This window comes from Physella acuta, unplaced genomic scaffold (assembly GCF_028476545.2).
Source record: "Physella acuta isolate Inbredline_101_S28 unplaced genomic scaffold, ASM2847654v3 ptg000175l, whole genome shotgun sequence".
NCBI lineage: Eukaryota > Metazoa > Mollusca > Gastropoda > Physidae > Physella > Physella acuta.
In genome coordinates, this window is record NW_026731694.1 from 616,909 (window position 1) to 641,816 (window position 24,908).

Consider the following 24,908-nt stretch of genomic DNA (forward strand, 5'->3'; position numbering starts at 1 on the left):
CCCTCAAGTTTTTCTCTATATATTTTGCCAATTTTTGCCTTGGTGTCACCCCCTAAATGGTGTCACCCGGTGCGGTCCGCACCCCCCGCCCTCCCTCCTCGCTACGCCCCTGTTTCTTACATTGCCGTTAGGTTCAGTACAAAGTGTAGGGAAATGACTAAGTTTATGCTCCGCTCGTTCTACGTACAAATGCTAAGTTAGCTTCTCATCTGAGGCGGGTGGACATACAAGCACATTACACATGTACCAATCAATTACCTGATTCTTCGAGGTCTGCCAAAACGTTGATCGCCATTTTTAATCCGAACCCGAACACGACGATGCCGAACGGGAACACCAAACTCTGGACAAAGTCTAGCAAGAGGATGATGTCTGCGACCATTGGCGCCACAAAGAAGCCGTACACCACAGCAAGGACGCCTGCTAGACGACCTGAGCACACGTTTCAAGATGAGAGTGGTGGATGGTGAAATGTACACTGTTGAGGACCTGGCGGTTCGTGGGGCAGGTGAAGTAGAGTTCACCTGTTTCAGTGACCTCGGTCTATGAAGTTTAGTGTTCAGCACTATGACAACCCGCCTATACTCTTCCTGACGTGAGTCAGGTACCCATTAGAGCTGGGTGGACTCAGGGAGGTTCCAGGGACATGAACCTGGGATTATAATTGTTTGTATTTCCCGGAAATTAACTGAACGGTATTCATATTCTTAAAAAAAAACCTGAACCCGCCACATACTTCTTTATCATGGAATTGAACTTTGACTTTACAGACTACAGCTAGACCTAGCTCATAGCTCACACGTCACGATGAACTTTGAACTTACAGACTACAGCTAGACCTAGCTCATAGCTCACACGTCACGATGAACTTTGAACTTACAGACTACAGCTAGACCTAGCTCATAGCTCACACGTCACGATGAACTTTGAACTTACAGACTACAGCTAGACCTAGCTCATAGCTCACACGTCACGATGAACTTTGAACTTACAGACTACAGCTAGACCTAGCTCATAGCTCACACGTCACGATGAACTTTGAACTTACAGACTACAGCTAGACCTAGCTCATAGCTCACACGTCACGATGAACTTTGAACTTACAGACTACAGCTAGACCTAGCTCATAGCTCACACGTCACGATGAACTTTGAACTTACAGACTACAGCTAGACCTAGCTCATAGCTCACACGTCACGATGAACTTTGAACTTACAGACTACAGCTAGACCTAGCTCATAGCTCACACGTCACGATGAACTTTGAACTTACAGACTACAGCTAGACCTAGCTCATAGCTCACACGTCACGATGAACTTTGAACTTACAGACTACAGCTAGACCTAGCTCATAGCTCACACGTCACGATGAACTTTGAACTTACAGACTACAGCTAGACCTAGCTCATAGCTCACACGTCACGATGAACTTTGAACTTACAGACTACAGCTAGACCTAGCTCATAGCTCACACGTCACGATGAACTTTGAACTTACAGACTACAGCTAGACCTAGCTCATAGCTCACACGTCACGATGAACTTTGAACTTACAGACTACAGCTAGACCTAGCTCATAGCTCACACGTCACGATGAACTTTGAACTTACAGACTACAGCTAGACCTAGCTCATAGCTCACACGTCACGATGAACTTTGAACTTACAGACTACAGCTAGACCTAGCTCATAGCTCACACGTCACGATGAACTTTGAACTTACAGACTACAGCTAGACCTAGCTCATAGCTCACACGTCACGATGAACTTTGAACTTACAGACTACAGCTAGACCTAGCTCATAGCTCACACGTCACGATGAACTTTAACCCTGTAGACTACAGCTAGTCCTAGCTCATAGCTCACACGTCACGATGAACTTTGAACTTACAGACTACAGCTAGACCTAGCTCATAGCTCACACGTCACGATGAACTTTGAACTTACAGACTACAGCTAGACCTAGCTCATAGCTCACACGTCACGATGAACTTTGAACTTACAGACTACAGCTAGACCTAGCTCATAGCTAATACGTCACGATGCACTTTAACCCTGTAGACTACAGCTAGACCTAGCTCATAGCTCACACGTCACGATGAACTTTGAACTTACAGACTACAGCTAGACCTAGCTCATAGCTCACACGTCACGATGAACTTTGAACTTACAGACTACAGCTAGACCTAGCTCATAGCTCACACGTCACGATGAACTTTGAACTTACAGACTACAGCTAGACCTAGCTCATAGCTCACACGTCACGATGAACTTTGAACTTACAGACTACAGCTAGACCTAGCTCATAGCTCACACGTCACGATGAACTTTGAACTTACAGACTACAGCTAGACCTAGCTCATAGCTCACACGTCACGATGAACTTTGAACTTACAGACTACAGCTAGACCTAGCTCATAGCTCACACGTCACGATGAACTTTGAACTTACAGACTACAGCTAGACCTAGCTCATAGCTAATACGTTACGATGAACTTTAACCCTGTAGACTACAGCTAGTCCTAGCTCACAGCTCACACGTCACGATGAACTTTGAACTTACAGACTACAGCTAGACCTGTAATGAAACTACACCTCCCATCTCTGTAATGTAACCACACCCCCCCCCCCCATCTCTGTAAATAAACCACACCTCCCATCTCTGTAATGTAACCACACCTCCCATTTCTGTAATGCAACCACACCTCCCATCTCTGTAATAAAACCACACCTCCCATCTCTGTAATTAAACCACACCTCCCATCTCTGTAATGAAACCACACCTCCCATCTGTAATGCAACCACACCTCCCATCGTCTGTAATGAAACCACTCCCCCAACCCCTGTAATAAAACCACACCTCCCATCTCTGTAATAAAATCACACCTCCCATCTCTGTAATAAAACCACACCTTCCATCTCTGTAATAAAACCACACCTCCATCGTCTGTAATGAAACCACTCCCCCAACCCCTGTAATAAAACCACACCTCCCATCTCTGTAAGAAAACCACACCTCCCATCTCTGTAATGAAACCACACCTCCCATCTCTGTAATAAAACCACACCTCCATTACCTGTAATAAAACCACACCTCCCATCTCTGTAATGCAACCACACCTCCCATTTCTGTAATGCAACCACATCTCCCATCTCTGTAATAAAACCACACCTCCATCGCCTGTAATAAAACCACACCTCCCATCTCTGTAATAAAACCACACCTCCCATCTCTGTAAGAAAACAATAGTCATATTCTTAAAAAAAAACTGAACCCGCCACATACTTCTTTATCATGGATTTGAACTTTGACTTTACAGACTACAGCTAGACCTAGCTCATAGCTCACACGTCACGATGAACTTAGAACTTACAGACTACAGCTAGACCTGTAATAAAACCACACCTCCCATCTCTGTAATGAAACCCCACCTCCCATCTCTGTAATGAAACCCCACCTCCCACCTCTGTAATAAAACCCCACCTCCCATCTCTGTAATGAAACCCCACCTCCCATCTCTGTAATAAAACCACACCTCCCATCTCTGTAATGAAACCCCACCTCCCATCTCTGTAATGAAACCCCACCTCCCACCTCTGTAATAAAACCACACCTCCCAGCTCTGTAATAAAACCCCACCTCCCATCTCTGTAATGAAACCCCACCTCCCATCTCTGTAATAAAACCCCACCTCCCATCTGTGTAATGAAACCCCACCTCCCATCTCTGTAATGTAACCACACCTCCCATTTCTGTAATGCAACCACACCTCCCATCTCTGTAATAAAACCACACCTCCCATCTCTGTAATTAAACCACACCTCCCATCTCTGTAATGAAACCACACCTCCCATCTGTAATGCAACCACACCTCCCATCGTCTGTAATGAAACCACTCCCCCAACCCCTGTAATAAAACCACACCTCCCATCTCTGTAATAAAACCACACCTCCCATCTCTGTAATAAAACCACACCTCCCATCTCTGTAATAAAACCACACCTCCATCGTCTGTAATGAAACCACTCCCCCAACCCCTGTAATAAAACCACACCTCCCATCTCTGTAATAAAACCACACCTCCCATCTCTGTAATGAAACCACACCTCCCATCTCTGTAATAAAACCACACCTCCATTACCTGTAATAAAACCACACCTCCCATCTCTGTAATGCAACCACACCTCCCATTTCTGTAATGCAACCACATCTCCCATCTCTGTAATAAAACCACACCTCCATCGCCTGTAATAAAACCACACCTCCCATCTCTGTAATAAAACCACACCTCCCATCTCTGTAAGAAAACAATAGTCATATTCTTAAAAAAAACCTGAACCCGCCACATACTTCTTTATCATGGAATTGAACTTTGACTTTACAGACTACAGCTAGACCTAGCTCATAGCTCACACGTCACGATGAACTTAGAACTTACAGACTACAGCTAGACCTGTAATAAAACCACACCTCCCATCTCTGTAATAAAACCCCACCTCCCACCTCTGTAATGAAACCCCACCTCCCATCTCTGTAATGTAACCACACCTCCCATTTCTGTAATGCAACCACACCTCCCATCTCTGTAATAAAACCACACCTCCCATCTCTGTAATTAAACCACACCTCCCATCTCTGTAATGAAACCACACCTCCCATCTGTAATGCAACCACACCTCCCATCGTCTGTAATGAAACCACTCCCCCAACCCCTGTAATAAAACCACACCTCCCATCTCTGTAATAAAACCACACCTCCCATCTCTGTAATAAAACCACACCTCCCATCTCTGTAATAAAACCACACCTCCATCGTCTGTAATGAAACCACTCCCCCAACCCCTGTAATAAAACCACACCTCCCATCTCTGTAATAAAACCACACCTCCCATCTCTGTAATGAAACCACACCTCCCATCTCTGTAATAAAACCACACCTCCATTACCTGTAATAAAACCACACCTCCCATCTCTGTAATGCAACAACACCTCCCATTTCTGTAATGCAACCACACCTCCCATCTCTGTAATAAAACCACACCTCCATCGCCTGTAATAAAACCACACCTCCCATCTCTGTAATAAAACCACACCTCCCATCTCTGTAAGAAAACAATAGTCATATTCTTAAAAAAAACCTGAACCCGCCACATACTTCTTTATCATGGAATTGAACTTTGACTTTACAGACTACAGCTAGACCTAGCTCATAGCTCACACGTCACGATGAACTTAGAACTTACAGACTACAGCTAGACCTGTAATAAAACCACACCTCCCATCTCTGTAATGAAACCCCACCTCCCATCTCTGTAATGAAACCCCACCTCCCACCTCTGTAATAAAACCCCACCTCCCATCTCTGTAATAAAACCACACCTCCCACCTCTGTAATAAAACCACGCCTCCCATCTCTGTAATAAAACCCCACCTCCCATCTCTGTAATGAAACCCCACCTCCCACCTCTGTAATAAAACCACACCTCCCACCTCTGTAATAAAACCCCACCTCCCACCTCTGTAATAAAACCACACCTCCCACCTCTGTAATAAAACCACACCTCCCATCTCTGTAATAAAACCACACCTCCCACCTCTGTAATAAAACCCCACCTCCCATCTCTGTAATGAAACCCCACCTCCCACCTCTGTAATAAAACCACACCTCCCACCTCTGTAATAAAACCACACCTCCCACCTCTGTAATAAAACCACACCTCCCACCTCTGTAATAAAACCACACCTCCCACCTCTGTAATAAAACCCCACCTCCCACCTCTGTAATAAAACCACACCTCCCATCTCTGTAATAAAACCACACCTCCCACCTCTGTAATAAAACCACACCTCCCACCTCTGTAATAAAACCACACCTCCCACCTCTGTAATGAAACCCCACCTCCCATCTCTGTAATGAAACCCCACCTCCCACCTCTGTAATAAAACCACACCTCCCATCTCTGTAATGAAACCCCACCTCCCATCTCTGTAATGAAACCCCACCTCCCACCTCTGTAATAAAACCACACCTCCCACCTCTGTAATAAAACCCCACCTCCCATCTCTGTAATGAAACCCCACCTCCCACCTCTGTAATAAAACCACTCCCCCAACCCCTGTAATAAAACCCCACCTCCCACCTCTGTAATAAAACCACACCTCCCACCTCTGTAATGAAACCCCACCTCCCATCTCTGTAATGAAACCCCACCTCCCACCTCTGTAATAAAACCACACCTCCCATCTCTGTAATGAAACCCCACCTCCCATCTCTGTAATGAAACCCCACCTCCCACCTCTGTAATAAAACCACACCTCCCACCTCTGTAATAAAACCCCACCTCCCATCTCTGTAATGAAACCCCACCTCCCACCTCTGTAATAAAACCACTCCCCCAACCCCTGTAATAAAACCCCACCTCCCACCTCTGTAATAAAACCACACCTCCCACCTCTGTAATAAAACCCCACCTCCCATCTGTGTAATGAAACCCCACCTCCCATCTCTGTAATTAAACCACACCTCCCATCTCTGTAATGTAACCACACCTCCCATCTCTGTAATAAAAAAAAACCACACCTCCCATCTCTGTAATGTAACCACACCTCCCTTCTCTGTAATTAAACCACACCTCACATCTCTGCAATGCAACCACACCTCCCATCTCTGTAATGAAACCACACCTTCATCGTCTGTAATGAAACGACTGCCCCAACCCCTGTAATAAAACCACACTTATTCATAAAACAACCACTCTCCACTGAAACTTTACCGTTCTTGAAAAACGTTGACATAAGAAACGCCGCTGTTATCGTGTTGGTGACTGCCCACAGCTCAAAAATAACAAACAGACCGGACGAAGACTGGAACAGCGGCCCGGAGTCGGAGTAGTTCCCGTAGACGACAAAAAAGGCGAGCAGGCTCATGAAGAGGCCGTAGATGAAGTTCATGGCGAACCAGGACATCCAGTAGATCGACTCGCCCAACCCCATCAGTTTCATGGACTCCTGGGGAGGGATGGGTATACGTGTTAGTTAGACACAGAGTTTCTTCCAGACTTTTTTCTCCGGGGGGGGGGGGCATGATATTTTCGGGCGGGGGGGGGGGTACAATATTTTACGGGGGGGGGGGATGGCAGACACTGGTAAAAGTATATGTTTTCTATATGAATTCCATTTTTTTCGGAGGGGGGGTGGGGGGGAGCGGTAGACTTTCTTCAGGAGGAGGGGGGGGGGGAGCATCATTGGATGCTTGTAGGGCCTACAACTAGTTTACTTTTATTATTAGATTATTGTAAAACTAGTTTACCTTAATCATTAAGTGCTTGTAAACCAGTTCACCTTAATCAATAAATTCTTGTAAAAACCAGTTTACCTAAATCATTAAATGCTTGTATTACGAGTTTACCTTAATCATAAAATGCTTGTACTACAAGTTTACCTTAATCATAAAATGCTTGTATTACGAGTTTACCTTAATCATAAAATGCTTGTACTACGAGTTTACCTTAATCATAAAATGCTTGAATTACGATTTTACCTTAATCATTAAATGCTTGTATTACGAGTTTACCTTAATCATTAAATGCTTGTATTACGAATTTACCTTAATCATTAAATGCTTGTATTACGAGTTTACCTTAATCATTAAATGCTTGTATTACGAGTTTACCTTAATCATTAAATGCTTGTATTACGAGTTTACCTTAACCATTAAATGCTTGTAAAACCAGTTTATCTTAATGCTTATACAGCCAGTTTCTCTAATCATTAAATGCTTGTATTACGAGTTCACCTTAATCATTAAATAATTGTAAAACTAGTTCACCTTAATCATTAAAAGTTTGACCTTAATCATTAAATGCTTGTAAAAACCAGGTTACCTTAATCTTCCTCTCGCGTTCCTCCACCAGCGTTATTGTGGCAAAACAAAACAGAGGCATGTACCACAATGCCAACAGAGATTGCATGAATCTCACGGTACTTTCGCCAGTTCTATTCAAATCATGTTTGGGTTTGCTCGGCATTCTGGTCAAGACGAGTTGTTTCATAGTTGCCTCGGTGCCATTTCGGTTCTGCCAATAGTCCATGTATAGCCTCGTAACCTGATACATGGCGCTGTGTACCTCCGGCCAGTTCGAGAAAGTGGGAATCAGTGGTAAAACTAGAAAAATAAAACGAGAGTTGTTTCCCATAAACTTTCATGTATATATATATATATATATATATATATATATATATATATATATATATATATATATATATATATAATTCTCTTCTGGGAGACGCTAGAAAACAAGCTGTAAACGCGCTCCCTACCATCCCCACCCCTACATGGTCTCAGTGAGCTGTGGTTCACGCTATGTTTACCTTCGTGGAGTCGGGTTTAGTGACGGCTATTAGGGGAAGATAATTTAGTTTGAAACGATTTTTAAACGTTGGGGGGGGGGGGGGGAGAGGAAAGGGGGGGGGGGGGGGGTATGGTCCTTAACGAGCTACTTATAGTGTTTTAAAGAAATATTTTCAGTGCCAGCGTTGGTACTGTCGAATTCACAAATTATGAATTACTGAAAAGTAGAATAAACAAAAACTAAATAGCGGCGTATGTTATGCCGCGGGCCGGCTCGTATATATATAATTCTCTTCTGGGAGCCGATAGAAAACAAGCTGCAAGCGCGCCTTTGCAGTCCCCTCTTTTCCTCTCTATCACTACCACCCCCACCCCACCCCCATAAGATCTGGTGAGCTGTGGTTCACTCTAAATGTTTACAAATCGTAGAGCCGGGTTTGTTGACGGCTATTAGGGGCAGATAATTTAGTTTGAAACGATTTTAAACTTACAGGAGGTAACTAAGAGGAGGCTGCTTTCACGGGGGGGGGGGGGGGTGTAGGGTAGTAGGGTAGGGGTTGGGGGAAAGGGGGGGGGGTAGTGTTTTAAAGCAAATATTTTCAGTGGCAGCATTGGTGCTGTCGAATTCACAAATTATGAATTACTGAAAAGTAGAAAATAAAACAACTAAATAGCGGCGTATGATACGCTGCGGGTCGGCTCGTTCTTTTATAAGAAGGATGGTACTGTCAGTGCAATCGTGCTGTATTAATGTTTTTTTATCATTTGTTAAAGACTTAATGTTTTAAATAGAATAGACTCGAGTAAAAAATAAAGCGGGAGTAATCTTCCCTAAACTTTCTCGAACATTCTTATTTAACGGTAAGCGTTATGGCTAGGCGTGAGAGTGGGGATTGAAAAGGAGGGAACAACGAAGCCGATGTACGTCAACATCAATTGTGTCGACTGTTTAGGATGGTGGCCGACTTGCTGCTATATTTACCGCAGCTCAGGAGGAATAACTTTAATGTATTCTAATCTAATAGTGATCGATTGATTGTGAAAAAAAAAAAGAGAGAATTGGGACTACACAACGGGTTAAAAAAATTTTGAAGACGATTTTTTGAGAATCCTCATCGGAAAACTGGCCTATGGTCAACTCAGAAACTGAATAAGCTTATTACTCCATTAGGTTTATAACATATTACTATAAGCTTAAATTGGAAAAATTGACTCACTCTCGCTTTTTCCATAGACCTTGTATGGGTGGTATTTGTAATCCACAACGACGAAGAACTTGAGATGTTTGGGCACCGTGGTGACGTCATCCAACTGAAAACTGACCACAGGCGTCGTGTTGTTGCCCTTAGCCTTGTTCTTGTCATAGCGAATGGTAGCTGCTTCCACCGTCGAATGGGAGGAGCTAGAGGCAACTAAAGATGATTGACAAAGTAACCTTTGGGGTAGTGGGAGGAGCTAGAGGAAACTAAAGATGATTGACAAAGTAACCTTTGGGGTAGTGGGAGGAGCTAGAAGTAACTAAAGATGATTGACAAAGTAACCTTCGGGGTAGTGGGAGGAGCTAGAGGCAACTAAAGATGATTGACAAAGTAACCTTCGGGGTAGTGGGAGGAGCTAGAGGAAACTAAAGATGGACAAAGTAACCTTCGGGGTAGTGGGAGGAGCTAGAGGAAACTAAAGATGATGGATACAGTAACCTTTGGGTAGTGGGGGGGGGGGGGGAGCTAGAGGCAACTAAAGATGATTGACAAAGTAACCTTTTGGGTAGTGGGGGGGGGGGGAGCTAGAGGCAACTAAAGATGATTGACAAAGTAACCTTTGGGGTAGTGGAGGAGCTAGAGGCAACTAAAGATGATTGACAAAGTAAGCTTCGGGGTAGTGGGAGGAGCTAGAGGCAACTAAAGATGATTGAAAAAGTAACCTTCGGGGTAGTGGGAGGAGCTAGAGGTAACTAAAGATGATTGACAAAGTAACCTTTGTGGTAATGGGAGGAGCTAGAGGAAACTAAAGATGATGGATACAGTAACCACCATTTGGTTAAATTTACTGACAGATTTTCTTCCAGGCATCCTCAAGGACGGGAAGGGGGGGGGGGGTGGACCATTCCCCCCCCCCCCCCCCCCCACTCGAACGAAATGAAATTTTACATAGAAAATATATACTTTTATAAGTGTTCGCCCCGCCCCCTCCCTTAAAGTTTTAGTATGTTAATCCGTCCCTCCCCCACGGAAAATTTTAAATTTTAAGTGCCCCCGAACCCCTCAACCCCCACTCCTCCTCACCCCCGGAGAAAAAAAAAGTCAGAAAGAAACACTGCTGACAGATCTAAGCCAAAGATATAAACCTGTGAGATAAAATAGTAAAGACTAGGCAAGGCTTAGTTTAAGTTCATTAATTAGCTAGAGCAAAACTTCGGGTTATAAATTTGTTTATAAGACTGGGGCTAATTAATTAAGTCTTGCTCTAAAAATAAAAAACTTCGCGTTTGCTCTTACATATGTTGGTCACTAGCAGCATCTGTTCCACGGCGTGCGACACGGGCGTGTAGACTAGTTCCGTGTTCGGCTGATGCTCCAAAATTTTCCTGCCCAGCAAGTCCAACTCCACAGACTTGCGATGGGGCGCACTCGAGTGAACCGAAAACATGAACCCGGACACTGCTAGCGGGAGCACTGGAACAAGATAGCAACTTGTGTGCAGAGTTTCTTTCAGGTGTATCTTCGGGGAAACGGGGGGGGGGGGGGGGTACATCACCAGGAAGCAAATATATGCCCCCCCACCCCACCCCCGAATGATATAGAAAAATATATTATACGAGCCGACCCGCGGCGTATCACACGTCGCTATTTAGTTTTATTTTCTACTTTTCAGTCATTCATAATTTGTGAATTCGACAGTACCATTGCTGTCACTGAAAAAATTTGCTTTAAAAACGCTAAAACCCTCCTTTACCCCAACCCCATTCCCCACCCCGTGAAAACAGCCTCCTCTTAGTTACACACCCCCCCCCCCCCTCTAAGTTTACAATAGTTTCAAACTACATTATCTGCCCCTAATGGGCGTCACTAAACCCGGCTCTACGATTGTAAACATTTAGCGTGAACCACAGCTCAACAATGTGGGGTGAGGGTGGTTGCGATGTGCATAGAGAGGAAGAGAGAGGACTCTTAGGCGCGCTTACAGCTTGTTTTCTAACGTCTCCAAGAAGAGAATTTTATATAGAGAAAATACATACTTCAACGACACCACGCCCCCCTGAAGAGATGCCAGAAAGAAACACTACTTAAGTAGCCGCTGTAGAGTTTCTTCCAGGCAATACCCCCCCCCCCCCTCCTCCCGAACTGGCTGCAAACGTTTATTTAAGTAAACAATCTAAAGACTTACTTTATAAAAAAACTAAATCAGCTCCAAACATTTAAGTAACCAAAGTAAATACTTATTTAAATGCTGCAAAGACTTACTTAAATAAACAAAGTAAACACTTACTTAAATGTTGCGAAGACTTACTTCAAGTAATACTTGAATAAACAAAGTAAACACTTACTTAAGACTTGGGTAGCTAATGTAAACACTTGGATAACCTTCGATTGCTCTTATTATAACTTAAGTAACAAACGTTAACAATTACTTAAGTAACCAATGTAAGGACGTACGTAGCTCTGATATAATGCTTCCCCATGAGCGATACTTAATTTTCCAATTTTTCCACAACAGCGCCAAGAACTGTTCAAATTGTCCCATGACTGCTAGCAAGCGACTTCCGCCTTCAACAATCGTCTGCTACTTGTTCCACTTGCCTGCAACTTGTTTCGCTTGTCTACTACACATTATACTTTCAAGATTTGCAACCAAATGCCCGAACGAAAAAAAAAATTTATGCATCTTTTAAATTAAAAATAAATAGATTCTAATTATAAGCAAGTAAACACCATTACTTAATCACGTTTGATGTTACTTTAAAAAGATTATCAACACAAAACGTCACATCCGGTATGTAAAATAAGCAGTGCAGACACGATCGGGAAAACCTCATACTTAAATATATTTTTTTCACAAGTTTCTAAATGTTCATGAATGGGGCAGATCAAGTAGAGTTACCCGTTTCTGTAATCTCGTCATATGAAGGGACGTCCTGCACACTAGTGCCCAGATACCCACGCTCTGGGCTTTTTAGTTAAGTTATCGCGCCGTTCGAGTGCAGACAATACTAACTAGATATCTACCTTGTACATTATAACATGGACATACAGCTCTGATCTCTATAATAACCCATAGAGGAAACGAGAGAAAAATAAATCTTACTCATTCGATCAATTTTTTTTTAAATTTTTGCTTGAACTTTAAAATTTTCTTCTGACCTGTTCAACTACCCCCCCCCCCCCCCCCCCCCGCAAGATTTTGCATACATGTAATCAGATTTTTTTTTAAATACGTTTTCTTTGCATTCTTAAGCTGTATTGGAATACTTGTCATTATTTAAGAATCACTCATGTCTATCCCTATGTGAGAACTGTAGACACACATTTCCTACATATTTATACACCAAAAACAACAGACACACTTAAACCACAAACATTTTCTACACATTCTGAAGGGAGCTTCACACCAGAAACAACAGACTCGCACTTAAACCACAAACATTTTCTACACATTCTGAAGGGAGCTTCAAACCAGAAACAACAGACACACTTAAACCACAAACATTTCCTACACATTCTGAAGAGAGCTTCACACCAGAAACAACAGACTCGCACTTAAACCACAAACATTTTCTACACATTCTGAAGGGAGCTTCACACCAGAAACAACAGACTCGCACTTAAACCACAAACATTTTCTACACATTCTGAAGGGAGTTTAACACCAAAAACAACAGACACACTTAAACCACAAACATTTTCTACACATTCTGAAGGGAGCTTCACACCAGAAACAACAGACTGAACTTAAACCACATACATTTTCAACACATTCTGAATGGAGCTTTACCCCATGAACATCAAACTAATACTATTGAAACAACACAAAAAGATTTAAGTCAGCAGTTGTTTTTAAAAAAAATCATGACATCAGTTTAATACATTTTCAGTATAATACATAAGGATGATCAATTATAAATAAGCATTCATTAGTCCAGACAAACTGTAACTGGTCACTTACACGAAACAAACAAAATGTTAACTGACCAGGCCTGTGTTAATGCTAGGTCAGCCAGTGACCAATGGCTGAACTTGACCTGGCCGTTCAAAACCTTTTAAAATCATGTGTTAAAAAAAACAGCACGTTATTTCAATACTCAAGGATTTTCTTCGTAGAACTGAGTTGTAAAACTTAAAACAATTTGAATACATGGGCTTCGTATAACATAATTGTGCTGTGCTAAACAATGTCTTCATTAAGATAAATTATATAACAATACATTAATTAGTAAAAATTAGTCACAGCATTAAAATGTTCTTAGTTACATTAAAAAGGGGATATAACTTACACCCTAGAGTATTCCACATTTAAAAATTCAAAAATTTAAGCTTAAAAAATTTTAAAACCAGACAACAGACCAGTATTAACCTGTCAAGCTTAATGTTAACTCCAGATAAAAATACAACATTCAATTATGCAATTCTATTATACATAATTTCTCTCTATGATACTGTACAGGGTAGATGGAATATTATGTGTATTCCTGGGGTGGCAGATGCAGCTTCAATTATTTAAATGGTACAGCTTTTATTTTAAACAGTTAAAATTTATAAAGAAATATAAAATTAAGAAGTATCATTCACTAATAGGTCATGACAATAGGATTTAAAACAACTTTTCTGACAAAAATATGTTAAATTTGTTACAGCTAACAGAAATGACAAAAATTATTTAATGAGCATCTATAGGCCTGAGCTTTGTTTTTTATTTTATTTTTTATTTAGTCATTCAATATTTTGTTTAAAAAAAAACAACCTAGTTCTATAAACAGTACTTCAATTTGTTAATGACATGAACATTTCAGAACAAAACACACATAAACATCACATATTGATTCATCTAAATCTACTCATGGCAAATTGAGCATTAGAGGCAGCTAACAAAGGCCAGTAACCATCACTAGTTCATAAAGTCTACAGTAACTCGAGCAAAAAAAAAAAATCACGTTCCAAAAACTTAATTTTTTTTTAATAGATTTATAAGTAGTCTATTCATGATTTCATTTTATTAAAATTAAGTGGCTAGAATCTCATTATGAATCAGTTACAATTTAAAAAGGCGATTTTTAAAAATTATAAATAATTTTTTAAGACAAAATAAAAAACCATTTTTTAAGATAAAATAAAAAATCATTTTTAAGACAAAATAAAAATGCGATGAGCTACTTTGATAATGGTGTAGTACACCTGGTTACATCACATCCAGTAGCATAATTAATAACTGCAAAACAGCATGGCTATTGACCACCTCACCACAGTAAATTCAGGATAAATTGTCATACATGACTCAACAATAAAACAAGTAGATATAGCAGAACAAAGCACTTCTTAACCTCAATCCTTTCATAAATTACAATTATGCTTCATTAAAGACAATGTATCAGAAAATTAATCGGACTACAGTTTCAACAAAAATAAACACTCTGTATTGTTATTTTAGAAAACAACTGCTAATACAACCATAACTTTCCTTATTTGTACCACTGAAATCGCTGGATACAGCAAGGATTAAGTTAACGAAAAACCTTTAGGTTCAATTAGTATTTGAGTTTGTTTTACGATTTTCTTGAAAAGAAAAAATTAGATTTTTCTGAACTAAAAAAGTCAGTTCTCTGGTAACATCTACTTTCTTTTTCACGGTAAAAAAAAATTTCTATTTTTAAATTTTCTGTTGAGTATCCAATATGACTTATATATTTTAACAATAGTCTTCAAACGAAGTTCAAAGCTCAGGAATAAAATTGGACTAGTACAAAAATAATATTCAATAGCCTATAATAAGCCAAATAGCTTAATCAGACTACAAGACAATCATTTTTTTGGCTAGTCTAAGCCTGGTTTTTAAGTTCTGAGACTGAACCAAGACTACAGATATCATCATAGACATACCACAAACATGGTTGCAGGTTAGATATTTTTTTAAAAGTCTGGGTTTAAAAGAGAAATGAATATGTTAACTTAGCAGAAGAAATTACTAGTTTACTCAATCTTCTTTTTTGTAACAAACACCTTGAACCAAAATGAAAAAAAATTTTTTTAAATCTTTTAAAGGGACATAATACAAGCTATTCTTATTTATTACATTTCCAAGTAAAAAAAAATTGTTTTTGTTGTATGACTATGATGATGGGTTTTGTACCACTGAAAGATAGCGGAAACAAATTTCAACAGATTATATTGCACTGTCACTACTTTATGGGTGATCAATTTCGCGGAAATATCAGATCAATAAATGCTTTCTTTACAACAAAATACTATCATCTACCCTACAAGGTTAACTCCCCTGTCTGAAATAACAAAGGTAAATTGTACACAGAAAGGAACTAAATCCTTTTGTAAAATGGTCAAAATATTATTTCACACTGTTGAAGGCCATTGGTTGTTCACATGCTACAAACATTTAAACAATAAATCAAACAGTATGACATTATCAAAAAGGAAGGTTAACTTGTTTTTAGGAGAGATAAACATGTTATGGTAATCTAGAAGAGAACAAAATTTTTTTTATCAGCTCTTGTTATAGGTTTAAGTCAACACAGTTTAAGAATCAGATAAGAGAAAAACACAACATGAAGAGGATTTTGAAATGACGAGCATTAACTTAGAAGAAGATGACAGTCAAGAAATACATAACACAGACACGATGAACAAGTTTTTGTTCGTATTGATACAATAGAATCCATGTGGTGTAACCAACAATCTAGCATCCCCATAAACTGACATATGCCAACTACAGCCATGCAAATGACATCCAGTGATATTTTATACTTTAGAATTCCGAATTATTTATACGAGTTCCGGTTTTTCAACACATAAAATTTGAAGGTTAATTAATCCACACACATCCCCAGCTAAGAATCTACAAGGCAATTTTTTCTAATTTAAATTTTTTTTTTACAAAATTGTATGACCGTACAAAAGTGATGTATAGCTCAAGCAAAAGACAGACATCAGCCAACATGACCCATACCTTGAACTGCACTTCCCACACAATACTATTTATATTAATTTGATCCAAAAAAAACAAGGCTCATAAATTAAAAATGTGAGTTAAAATATTTTATCATCAATTTGACACCCTCAACACTTACATAAATGGAAATTTAAAATATAAATGAACATTGTTTTTAAAATTTCTTCACAATAAATAAAATTAGTAATATTACAGTAGAGATGAAAGTAAAAACTACAATTGTAAAAATGTGTACATTCATTTTTTTTTTAAAAAAGGCTGTATACAGTAAAACATTTAAATAATTTGTTTCAATATAATGCTTGCAATTAATTTTGTACAAGTAAACTCAAGGGTTAAAAAAAATGAACCAATCTGTCAGTACATAATAAAAATACATCATGTTGCATAACATTAATATAATGTTAAAAATGATATCTAAAACAAACGAAATAGTTCTCCATCCCACAGCATGCTATATGTAAGCACGACTTGAAGAATTCTGCTGCAGTGTAAATTCAAATGAGCCGAACCATTCCTGCACAGCAAACCTTCAGTCCGATTGTCTTATTTTTTCACAGGGGCATAAAGACTAATTTACAAACTCTGAAGCACTACTCTATATAAACTTTGCCATTCCAATGTACAAAGCTGGGCAATAGTTTTTCATCTAATTATTATAAACTGTTCAGGAAAATATAATACTTCCACATGCTAACCAAAAAGAGCAAGAGTCTCTTCTCAGTTGGGATTCTTGAGTATCACAGTAGAAATGCAACCACTTTAGTTTGACTCACATTCCAAATAGAACAATTTGTTTTCAGGGAACAGCACACACAGGGGGAGGAGGGGGGGGGGGCAGCCAAAACAATGTACTTAGTTGACTGATCTTTGGCTTTTAAATTAACATTGTCACCTTCATATGTACACGCAGTCATCCAGGAAAATTTTGTTATGTTTGAATTCAAACTGCTACTTAATGAGCACTGTGATTCATATCACCCACACAACTCTGCAGTGTTCTTTGGGTTGGGATGTTTCTTGAGCTACCACCAACATGAATTAACCATCCAAGAAATTAGCACAAACCCTATTCTTTCATTCAAAGCTAGACTTGATCCCCGTCATAATAGTGACATTCTATATAGGATGTAGGAACAAAGCCCTCACTGCCGTCATTTTTGCGAACACGTGTCCACCCATCCCCTTGGTCTTGTTCAAGTATTTGCATTTCCTCATTCTCCCCCATGTGGACTGAACCTTCATTGATGGCTGCAGATAAAAGATCATTATAATAAGACCAGAGATAAAAGATTATTATTGCAATATTGATGGCTGTTGGTAACAAGTTTTGAGTAACATTAAATGTTTCATAGAGGGAACTTATTATATCAATAATTGTTTCATACATGGAACAATGTACCAATGATTGTTTCATAGAAGACAATTGTTTCATTTAGGGAACTTACTATACTAATGATTGTTTCGTAGAGGGAACTGTATACCAATAATTGTTTCATAGCGAGAACATTGTGTACCAATAATTGTTTCATAAAGGGAACTTTGTATACCAATGATTGTTTAATAGAGGGAACTGTATACCAATGATTGTTTCATAGAGGGAACTTGGTATACCAATGATTGTTTAATAGAGGGAACTGTATACCAATGATTGTTTCATAGAGGGAACTTGGTATACCAATGATTGTTTAATAGAGGGAACTGTATACCAATGATTGTTTCATAGAGGGAACCAATGGGAACTACACAGCTGATCTTGGACAAAATGAACAGGATTTGAGGAAAACTTCAATTCAAAAGCTGTGACTAAAAACTACAGTCAGCAGAAAACCATCTGTGAAAATCATTTACCTTCAAATGCATACAGAGCTCTACATCGCCCAATGACAGGAAAGTTGTCAAAGTCATCTTCAACATCTTCATCACCATCTATAGGCCTGCAGGATAAAAGAACAGTAAATCAATTGTTATTTCAGTGATTTAAAACCAACAGCATTGATGCAAGTAATTACTGCGCCGTATATTATAAATCAGGGAAACAATTCAAGTATCTAGTACCTTATTAAGTTCTAAGCTTAAGATTACAATTCTACATATTTTATTTGGCAAAATGTATGAGGAACATAAAACATGATTTTCTTCAGCATAAAATTATATTATTTAAAATATCATAGACATGCTGATTGTTAGGCCACATGTGAACAAAACTTACTGGTAAACGTTATGTTGGTTGTGAGGTGTGCCAGGTGCTGACACCTGCTGAATGTGTGGGGTGTCGCCACTGCCAGATGTACTCAATGAATGGCTGTCTTCTGATGCACTGTGGCGCCTGGCATTCTTGCCCTCTGCTTCTGCCAGATATCCCTAAACACAAAAGATTTCTTAATTAACATAGCTAAAGAACATCTTTTTGATTAAGTATTTTTTAAAATTAAATGTACCAAACTCTAGTTCACTTATAAGTTTGTTAAAAGCATGCAATGCATGATTATATTGTAAAAAAATCCGAACTCAATGTAACTCTGTATATGATATAATTTATTAAAAAAAATCAAAATGAAGGTTGTAAATTGATATGAATGTAAAACAGGATAGGATTAGACATACTTCATATTTTGATAACTCTTGTCTCAAGCCATCCAGTTTTTGAGAATTCTCTTCAATTTTTTTCTCTAAGGTGCTGGGGTCACCAAGTGCAGGATTGCTGGCATACACATCTTTCAGTTTCATGATCCCCTCCCTAAGGACACAAATAGTTTAAGTGTTACATTCCATTTTTTTTTTTGCTTTAAATAATCATTAAAATATTTGTCTTTCTAGTACTGACAAAACAACAAAAACAAGCTTTTCAAAGAGTATTTCTTGACTGCTGTTAATGGTAATGGCCATCAATACTAATACAATAATCTTAAAATACCTTTCTTGATTTTCTTTGTACATCTCTTTTTTAATGCTGTCAATTTTTTGTTGAAGCTTCCTCTTCCTCTGGTTAGGTGGTAGATCACTAAAGTCTTCTTTTAGTTCATCAACCTAGAAATTCAAGAATATTCCTGTATTTAACTGGTATAAAGGATAAATCACTCAAGTCTTCATTCACTTTATCAACCTAGAAATGCAATAATACCCTTGTGTTTATCTAGAACAAAGAATACATACAATTACAGTTTTAAGCTGGAAGTACTGGCTATACTAATGAAAAAATGTTTATTCAATTCTTTCAGGGTAAAATTTTTCAAGCAAAAATATTTTTTTGCTGATTTAGACAGTATTTTAATTATTTTTTCTCTTATTTAATTAATCCCACTCGGACTTGATCAATACAATTTACTCTTAAGCAAGATTTTGATTTATTAAAAGCCAAAAAACATACCATTAATTTAAAGTGAAAATCAGAAATAAATTAAAAGTAAAAGCTTCCAACCAAATAAAAAAAATATTTCTTTGAAATTAAAAAGAATCTTTAAAAAGACTCAAAAATGATTGCTATGCTTGGGTGCTGATTTACATTTGAAAATCTTGAGTAATGCAATAAAAATTTAAGTGATAAACTCAGAAACCATTCTGACCGGCAAAAAGCTTTTAAAAATAAGATCTTTTTTCTCTTAAAAATCATGCAATGAATCAGGTTAAAACAGAAAGGGTGCATTTTCAGATGGTACTGACATGAAAAAGTTTTTACTAAGGGGAAAAGAAACCTAAAATTCAAACTGTAAATCTAAATTCCCCTCAACAGGAAATGTTTTTTTTACTACTTACTGTTGACCAAAGCTGTCTCAAAAACAGTAAACATAAACAGCAAATAAAAATGGATGGCCATAAAAAAACATGTTACATTTTGGATTAAGCAATAGGTTTTAAACTGTGCAACACAATATAGGAATAACAGTGGGTAACAACACTTAAACTCTAGAAAAATTCAGCTATGAAAAGAAGTAGCAAAATCAGAACGTTTTACTCTTTTAATGTCCCGTAACGCCCGCTGCCGCCCGACACCGTTAATGTCCCGTAACGCCCGCTGCCGCCCGCTTACAATACGCATAGAAAAATTAAATTTGTTTCATTAAAATTTGGCCTACAAATCCTAATTTTTAACTAAACAGGAAGTCGGATTGTTTCAGCATCCTTTTCCGGTCTTTTAATTTCAATGGCGCTTTTGAAAGATATAAAATAATAGTTTCTTTCTATCTCGAAATTTTAGACTCATCTGTCCTATTTTTAGTAGATTTAATATTAAAAATAAAATAAAGTAATGCCTCTAAATGTATCTAGGCATGTATTTTATGAATTATATATCTTAAACATAACCAAATTGATATTTAACTGTTAAATTCGATGCATAGTTGTTTAGAAAAAAATAAATAAAGTTGACTACCGAAAATGACCTGTTTTGAATTTTCTCCGACATTTTTTATTTTTATACTGTACTTTTACCAAATATAATATATTCTATTTAATACTGTTGGAAAGCCAGGTTTATTCCCAACATTAAGCAATAGTTTTTATCTTAATTTTTAATTTCATTTAGACAAAAACAAATATTTTGTGAAACTATTCACTTGATCATACAGAGTTATGCTCCTTACATCGGGCCGTCATGGGTGGAGTTTTGGTAGAATTAATGGGACATTAATGGTTAAGTATCAGGTTTAGTTAAAAAGACAAAATAATTTTTAAAACTACAATACACACCATTAAATATACCACCATTAAAAGAATAATATTTTCACAGAAAGGACAGATATCAAGACTGGAATACAAAATTTACATTTGAAAATTTACAAAAAGATAGAATCTACATCCTTGAAATAATTTCATTCGAAGCATAATATTCTACATATTTTTAAAATACTTTTTAAATAGTTAAAAAGACAGGCAGGCTAAAAAAGTCTACCTAGAAAAAATTCTAGTAACCTAAGCAGATGTTTCATGTCCACTATTAAAACACCTTCATGCAAGAGACTTTAAAGAAATGTAACACCATAAACACTAATTCGCATTAGCTATGTTAATGTAGAATTGCTGATTAACAACAATGGAAGTAAGCACACTTCTCTGAAATTCAAACATTCGTGTGGAAATCAAGAGGAATTTTTGCTGAGATAAAAACAGACTGCTAAACATAAAAACTGCAGAGGGTGATTTGTAACACTGGAGACTGACAGGATCAATAGAAAATTATTAAAATATTTTACTTATTCATGCTTTGTTAAATACAAAATGCTATTATTTTAACAATATTTAATATGGTAGCAAAACATTACAGATTTTTTGGGCAATAGTTGTTACAATTACCAAATAAAACACAAGCCTGCTTTAAAATAAATACATTTTTGGGATATAATTTTGTTCAGCTACTAGTTAGACCAGCCTGGACGGTGGTGCCAAGGCAAGAGACTGTCATGTGACCAGAGACAACTACAGGAACACACCAATCTAGGTTTACTTACTTTTCCCTTGATAGAGAGAAGCAGAAAAGGAAATGACAGATCATTTTTATTACAGTAATAAAACAAAAAGTGCCCATTCAAAATATAAACCATGTAATGCTAATGTTGAACTGAAGAGCATGTGAGAATACAATAAAGAAAAGTATTCAACCATAAAGAGGTAAGAAATTGATGATATAGATTATTTGTTTTTTATATTTAATTTTTTAGAAGTTACTGAAATGCAAAAAGTGTTAATAAAGCTACGAGTAAACAGTAAAACATACACAATACAAAATACTGCTTTATAAACTAACCTTTGAAGAGCCGAACAGACCAAATATTCCTCCTCTTTTCTTGGACTTGCCTGACAGTGTTGCGCTTTTCACAGTGTTTGATGGTGTGTTCACGCGTGAGGGTAGGGGGTTGTTTGTTGGCTCAAAAGGCTGGCCGGTGCTCAGGTCTTCAAAGGGCAGGTCGTCAGGTATAGGAAAACCTGACTTGTAGCGCTCTATCACTGATTTACTATCCTGTGGAAATTAATAGAGTTAAGTACACTTTTGAACTTTGTGTGGGCAGGTGAAGTAGAGTTCGGCAGTTGAAGTGATAGTGTGTTTGGCTATGCACAGTTCCCTTTAACTAAGGTGAGACATGATACCAGCAGAGCTAGGTGGACCCATGGACATCTCAAGTCCAAACTGTTTAAGTCCAAAGATTTTCAGACTAGCAGTTGTACTCTTAATCATCTGACAACTATGTCCCATAACATAAAGAATTATTTTCAAAATATTTACACTACTTGGTTTAGTGTAACAATGCTGTGTTTTAAAACAAAGGACAGATGGATGCAACTAACAACATTTAGCTTACTTGTGTAGGATCAATATTAGCTGCAGCTCTAGCAATGCCCTCTATACATGTGTTTATAATGGGTATGACATTTTTTTCTATTTCTGCACACTGGAGAATACATTCCTGAATCTTTAAAATCCTTTTCTCATCCATGTCTTGAAGTAACTGTAAGAATGTAAAACACTAATTTAATTGATTATATCACACAGAATGTATCATTTGTCTTCGTTACAGAGTAAAAACAATTATAAAGCCTTTACAGCAAGAAGCTTTTAAATGAACTAAAATTAAGAAAACTAAGTTTTAATAGGAGAAATGAACAAGAAGCTTTTAAATGAACTAGAATTAAGAAATTAAGTTTTGAAAGGAGAAATGAAAGCATTTGTCAATCCATAAATCTTTTCAATACATTTTATTTTCATTTCTTGGATTAAATTAGAAAAGATTTGAAATGTCTACGAGGAAGAATGACAATTAAATAGCCTTTACAGAATTGTAATGCCAAAGGAATTTAATCGTGTAGGACTTGAACATTTCTGTGAGTCAAGTTGGCAATCACATTTAAAGCAATATCAAACAAAAGGAACAGAACCTGAAAGACTTGAGGCATTGACATGGTGTAGTACTCATTCTGTTGGTGGTTGTAGTTTTGGATCTGAGTTGCATATTCACTCTTACATTCTTCATTCAGCTGCACTTTCTGGTTCATGGTCATACGGTACTGAAAAAATGTAACAAAACTATTTAGAACCAGATATAAAATCTAATATATAAAGCTCAGTTCTGTATGTAATGCATTTGTATGTCGTTGGAATTGTACGATTTTAAGTGTTAGAAAAATTATCATGCGCATTTGTCTAAATTTATGAGCTACAAAATTACTATTGAAAGTGTTGGGAAATAATTTTCATTTTTCAAATTATAGTAATAATTGTCGGCATGTTCATTAAACACAAGTTTTAAAAAAAATATCATCTTTTACAAAAATTCTAATTATGTCTTTATTTAGTCCTATAGCACTTACTTCCCTTTGATAAATTAGGAAAAACACAATTACTTCCCTTTATAAAACCATTGCATTCCGTGAAAATAATTTACTTTTTAATTACTTTGTTTTGGTGTTGGGAAAAAAAATAATTACATAATTAGCGGGGATTGATCAAGTGCAAATGTTGTAGGTATTTTACGGATAAGCTTGGAGTATTAAAATTGTTTATTAAATTGAAACAGGCGCGTTCGTTTAAGTGAGTGCAAAAGACTGTGAATAAGTTGGGGTACTATAGTCGTTCATTAAGCTAAAACAGGTGATTCCGCCCCGGGCGTTTATGTTCGCGTTAGTGTTTTCTTTGTGTTTAGGTGGGTTTGCGTTAGTGGTTGCGTTTTAATTTGGTTCGTTTTTGTTCTTTCTTTTTTCGTTTTTGTTTGTGTTTTTTTTGTTTGGGTTTGTATTTGTGTTTTTGGTTGGTTTTGCGTTTGGATTTGGTTTGTTTTCGTTTGCTTTTTTCGTTGATTTTTTTTTTGTTGGTATTGGTGTTTGTGGTTGGGTTTGTTGTTAGGTTTTTGTTTTCGTTTGCTTTTTTGTTTGTTTTTTCTTTGTGTTTGTATTGGTGTTTGTGGGTGTGGTTGTGTTTGTTGTTAAGTTTTTGTTTTCGTTTGTATTTGTAATTGTGTTAGCGTTATGTTTGCGTTTTGTTGTTTTGGTTTTGGTTGGTTGTGGTTTGGGTGGGCAATGCCGGGTTTATGATGATTACTAAACACACAGGTAATGGTCTTTAACAGAAAGGTTTTTCACAGAAGCCAGAGCAGGGCCTGGCCGGGACGGCTAGTTATACTATAATTGTCAAAGACTTCCATTTTTAATTGAGAACCCAATGTGGTGTAACCATAATTATTCATAGGTCATTAATGTGTAACTGCCTCATAAATACAAAGGCTTTCTGTGTGGAGACAAAAATAAAAAATTTGAATGCGTTTTACCTTTTCTACTTCTGCCCGGGATAAGTTGATATCTGCATCTGCTTTCCTATAGTTATCTAAGGCTTTCTCTGATTCAAAGTGGGACCGCTCATACTTGCGCTTTGTCTGAAGAATAAAATAACAAATTAACAAA

At 37.7% G+C, this 24,908-nt stretch overlaps 2 protein-coding genes across 2 annotated transcripts in view; both read right to left on the reverse strand.

Moving 5' to 3' along the window:
* Positions 1 to 10,417, reverse strand: part of LOC131936351 (phospholipid-transporting ATPase ABCA1) — a 33,871-nt gene extending 23,454 nt beyond the window's left edge. Inside the window, exons 1-5 of the mRNA XM_059293287.1 lie at positions 10,396 to 10,417; positions 9,566 to 9,760; positions 7,882 to 8,162; positions 6,772 to 7,006; positions 259 to 432 (exon numbers count right to left, since the gene is read on the reverse strand). Coding sequence (XP_059149270.1) covers positions 259 to 432; positions 6,772 to 7,006; positions 7,882 to 8,162; positions 9,566 to 9,760; positions 10,396 to 10,417 — 907 coding nt within the window. The remainder of the gene's footprint in view (positions 1 to 258; positions 433 to 6,771; positions 7,007 to 7,881; positions 8,163 to 9,565; positions 9,761 to 10,395) is intronic.
* A 3,875-nt stretch (positions 10,418 to 14,292) lies between these two features.
* The window catches only part of LOC131936303 (formin-binding protein 1-like), a 33,265-nt gene continuing 22,649 nt past the window's right edge, over positions 14,293 to 24,908 (reverse strand). Inside the window, exons 6-14 of the mRNA XM_059293227.1 lie at positions 24,776 to 24,880; positions 23,391 to 23,519; positions 22,817 to 22,963; positions 22,264 to 22,476; positions 19,438 to 19,550; positions 19,128 to 19,260; positions 18,733 to 18,884; positions 18,372 to 18,457; positions 14,293 to 17,771 (exon numbers count right to left, since the gene is read on the reverse strand). Coding sequence (XP_059149210.1) covers positions 17,608 to 17,771; positions 18,372 to 18,457; positions 18,733 to 18,884; positions 19,128 to 19,260; positions 19,438 to 19,550; positions 22,264 to 22,476; positions 22,817 to 22,963; positions 23,391 to 23,519; positions 24,776 to 24,880 — 1,242 coding nt within the window. The 3' untranslated portion in view covers positions 14,293 to 17,607. The remainder of the gene's footprint in view (positions 17,772 to 18,371; positions 18,458 to 18,732; positions 18,885 to 19,127; positions 19,261 to 19,437; positions 19,551 to 22,263; positions 22,477 to 22,816; positions 22,964 to 23,390; positions 23,520 to 24,775; positions 24,881 to 24,908) is intronic.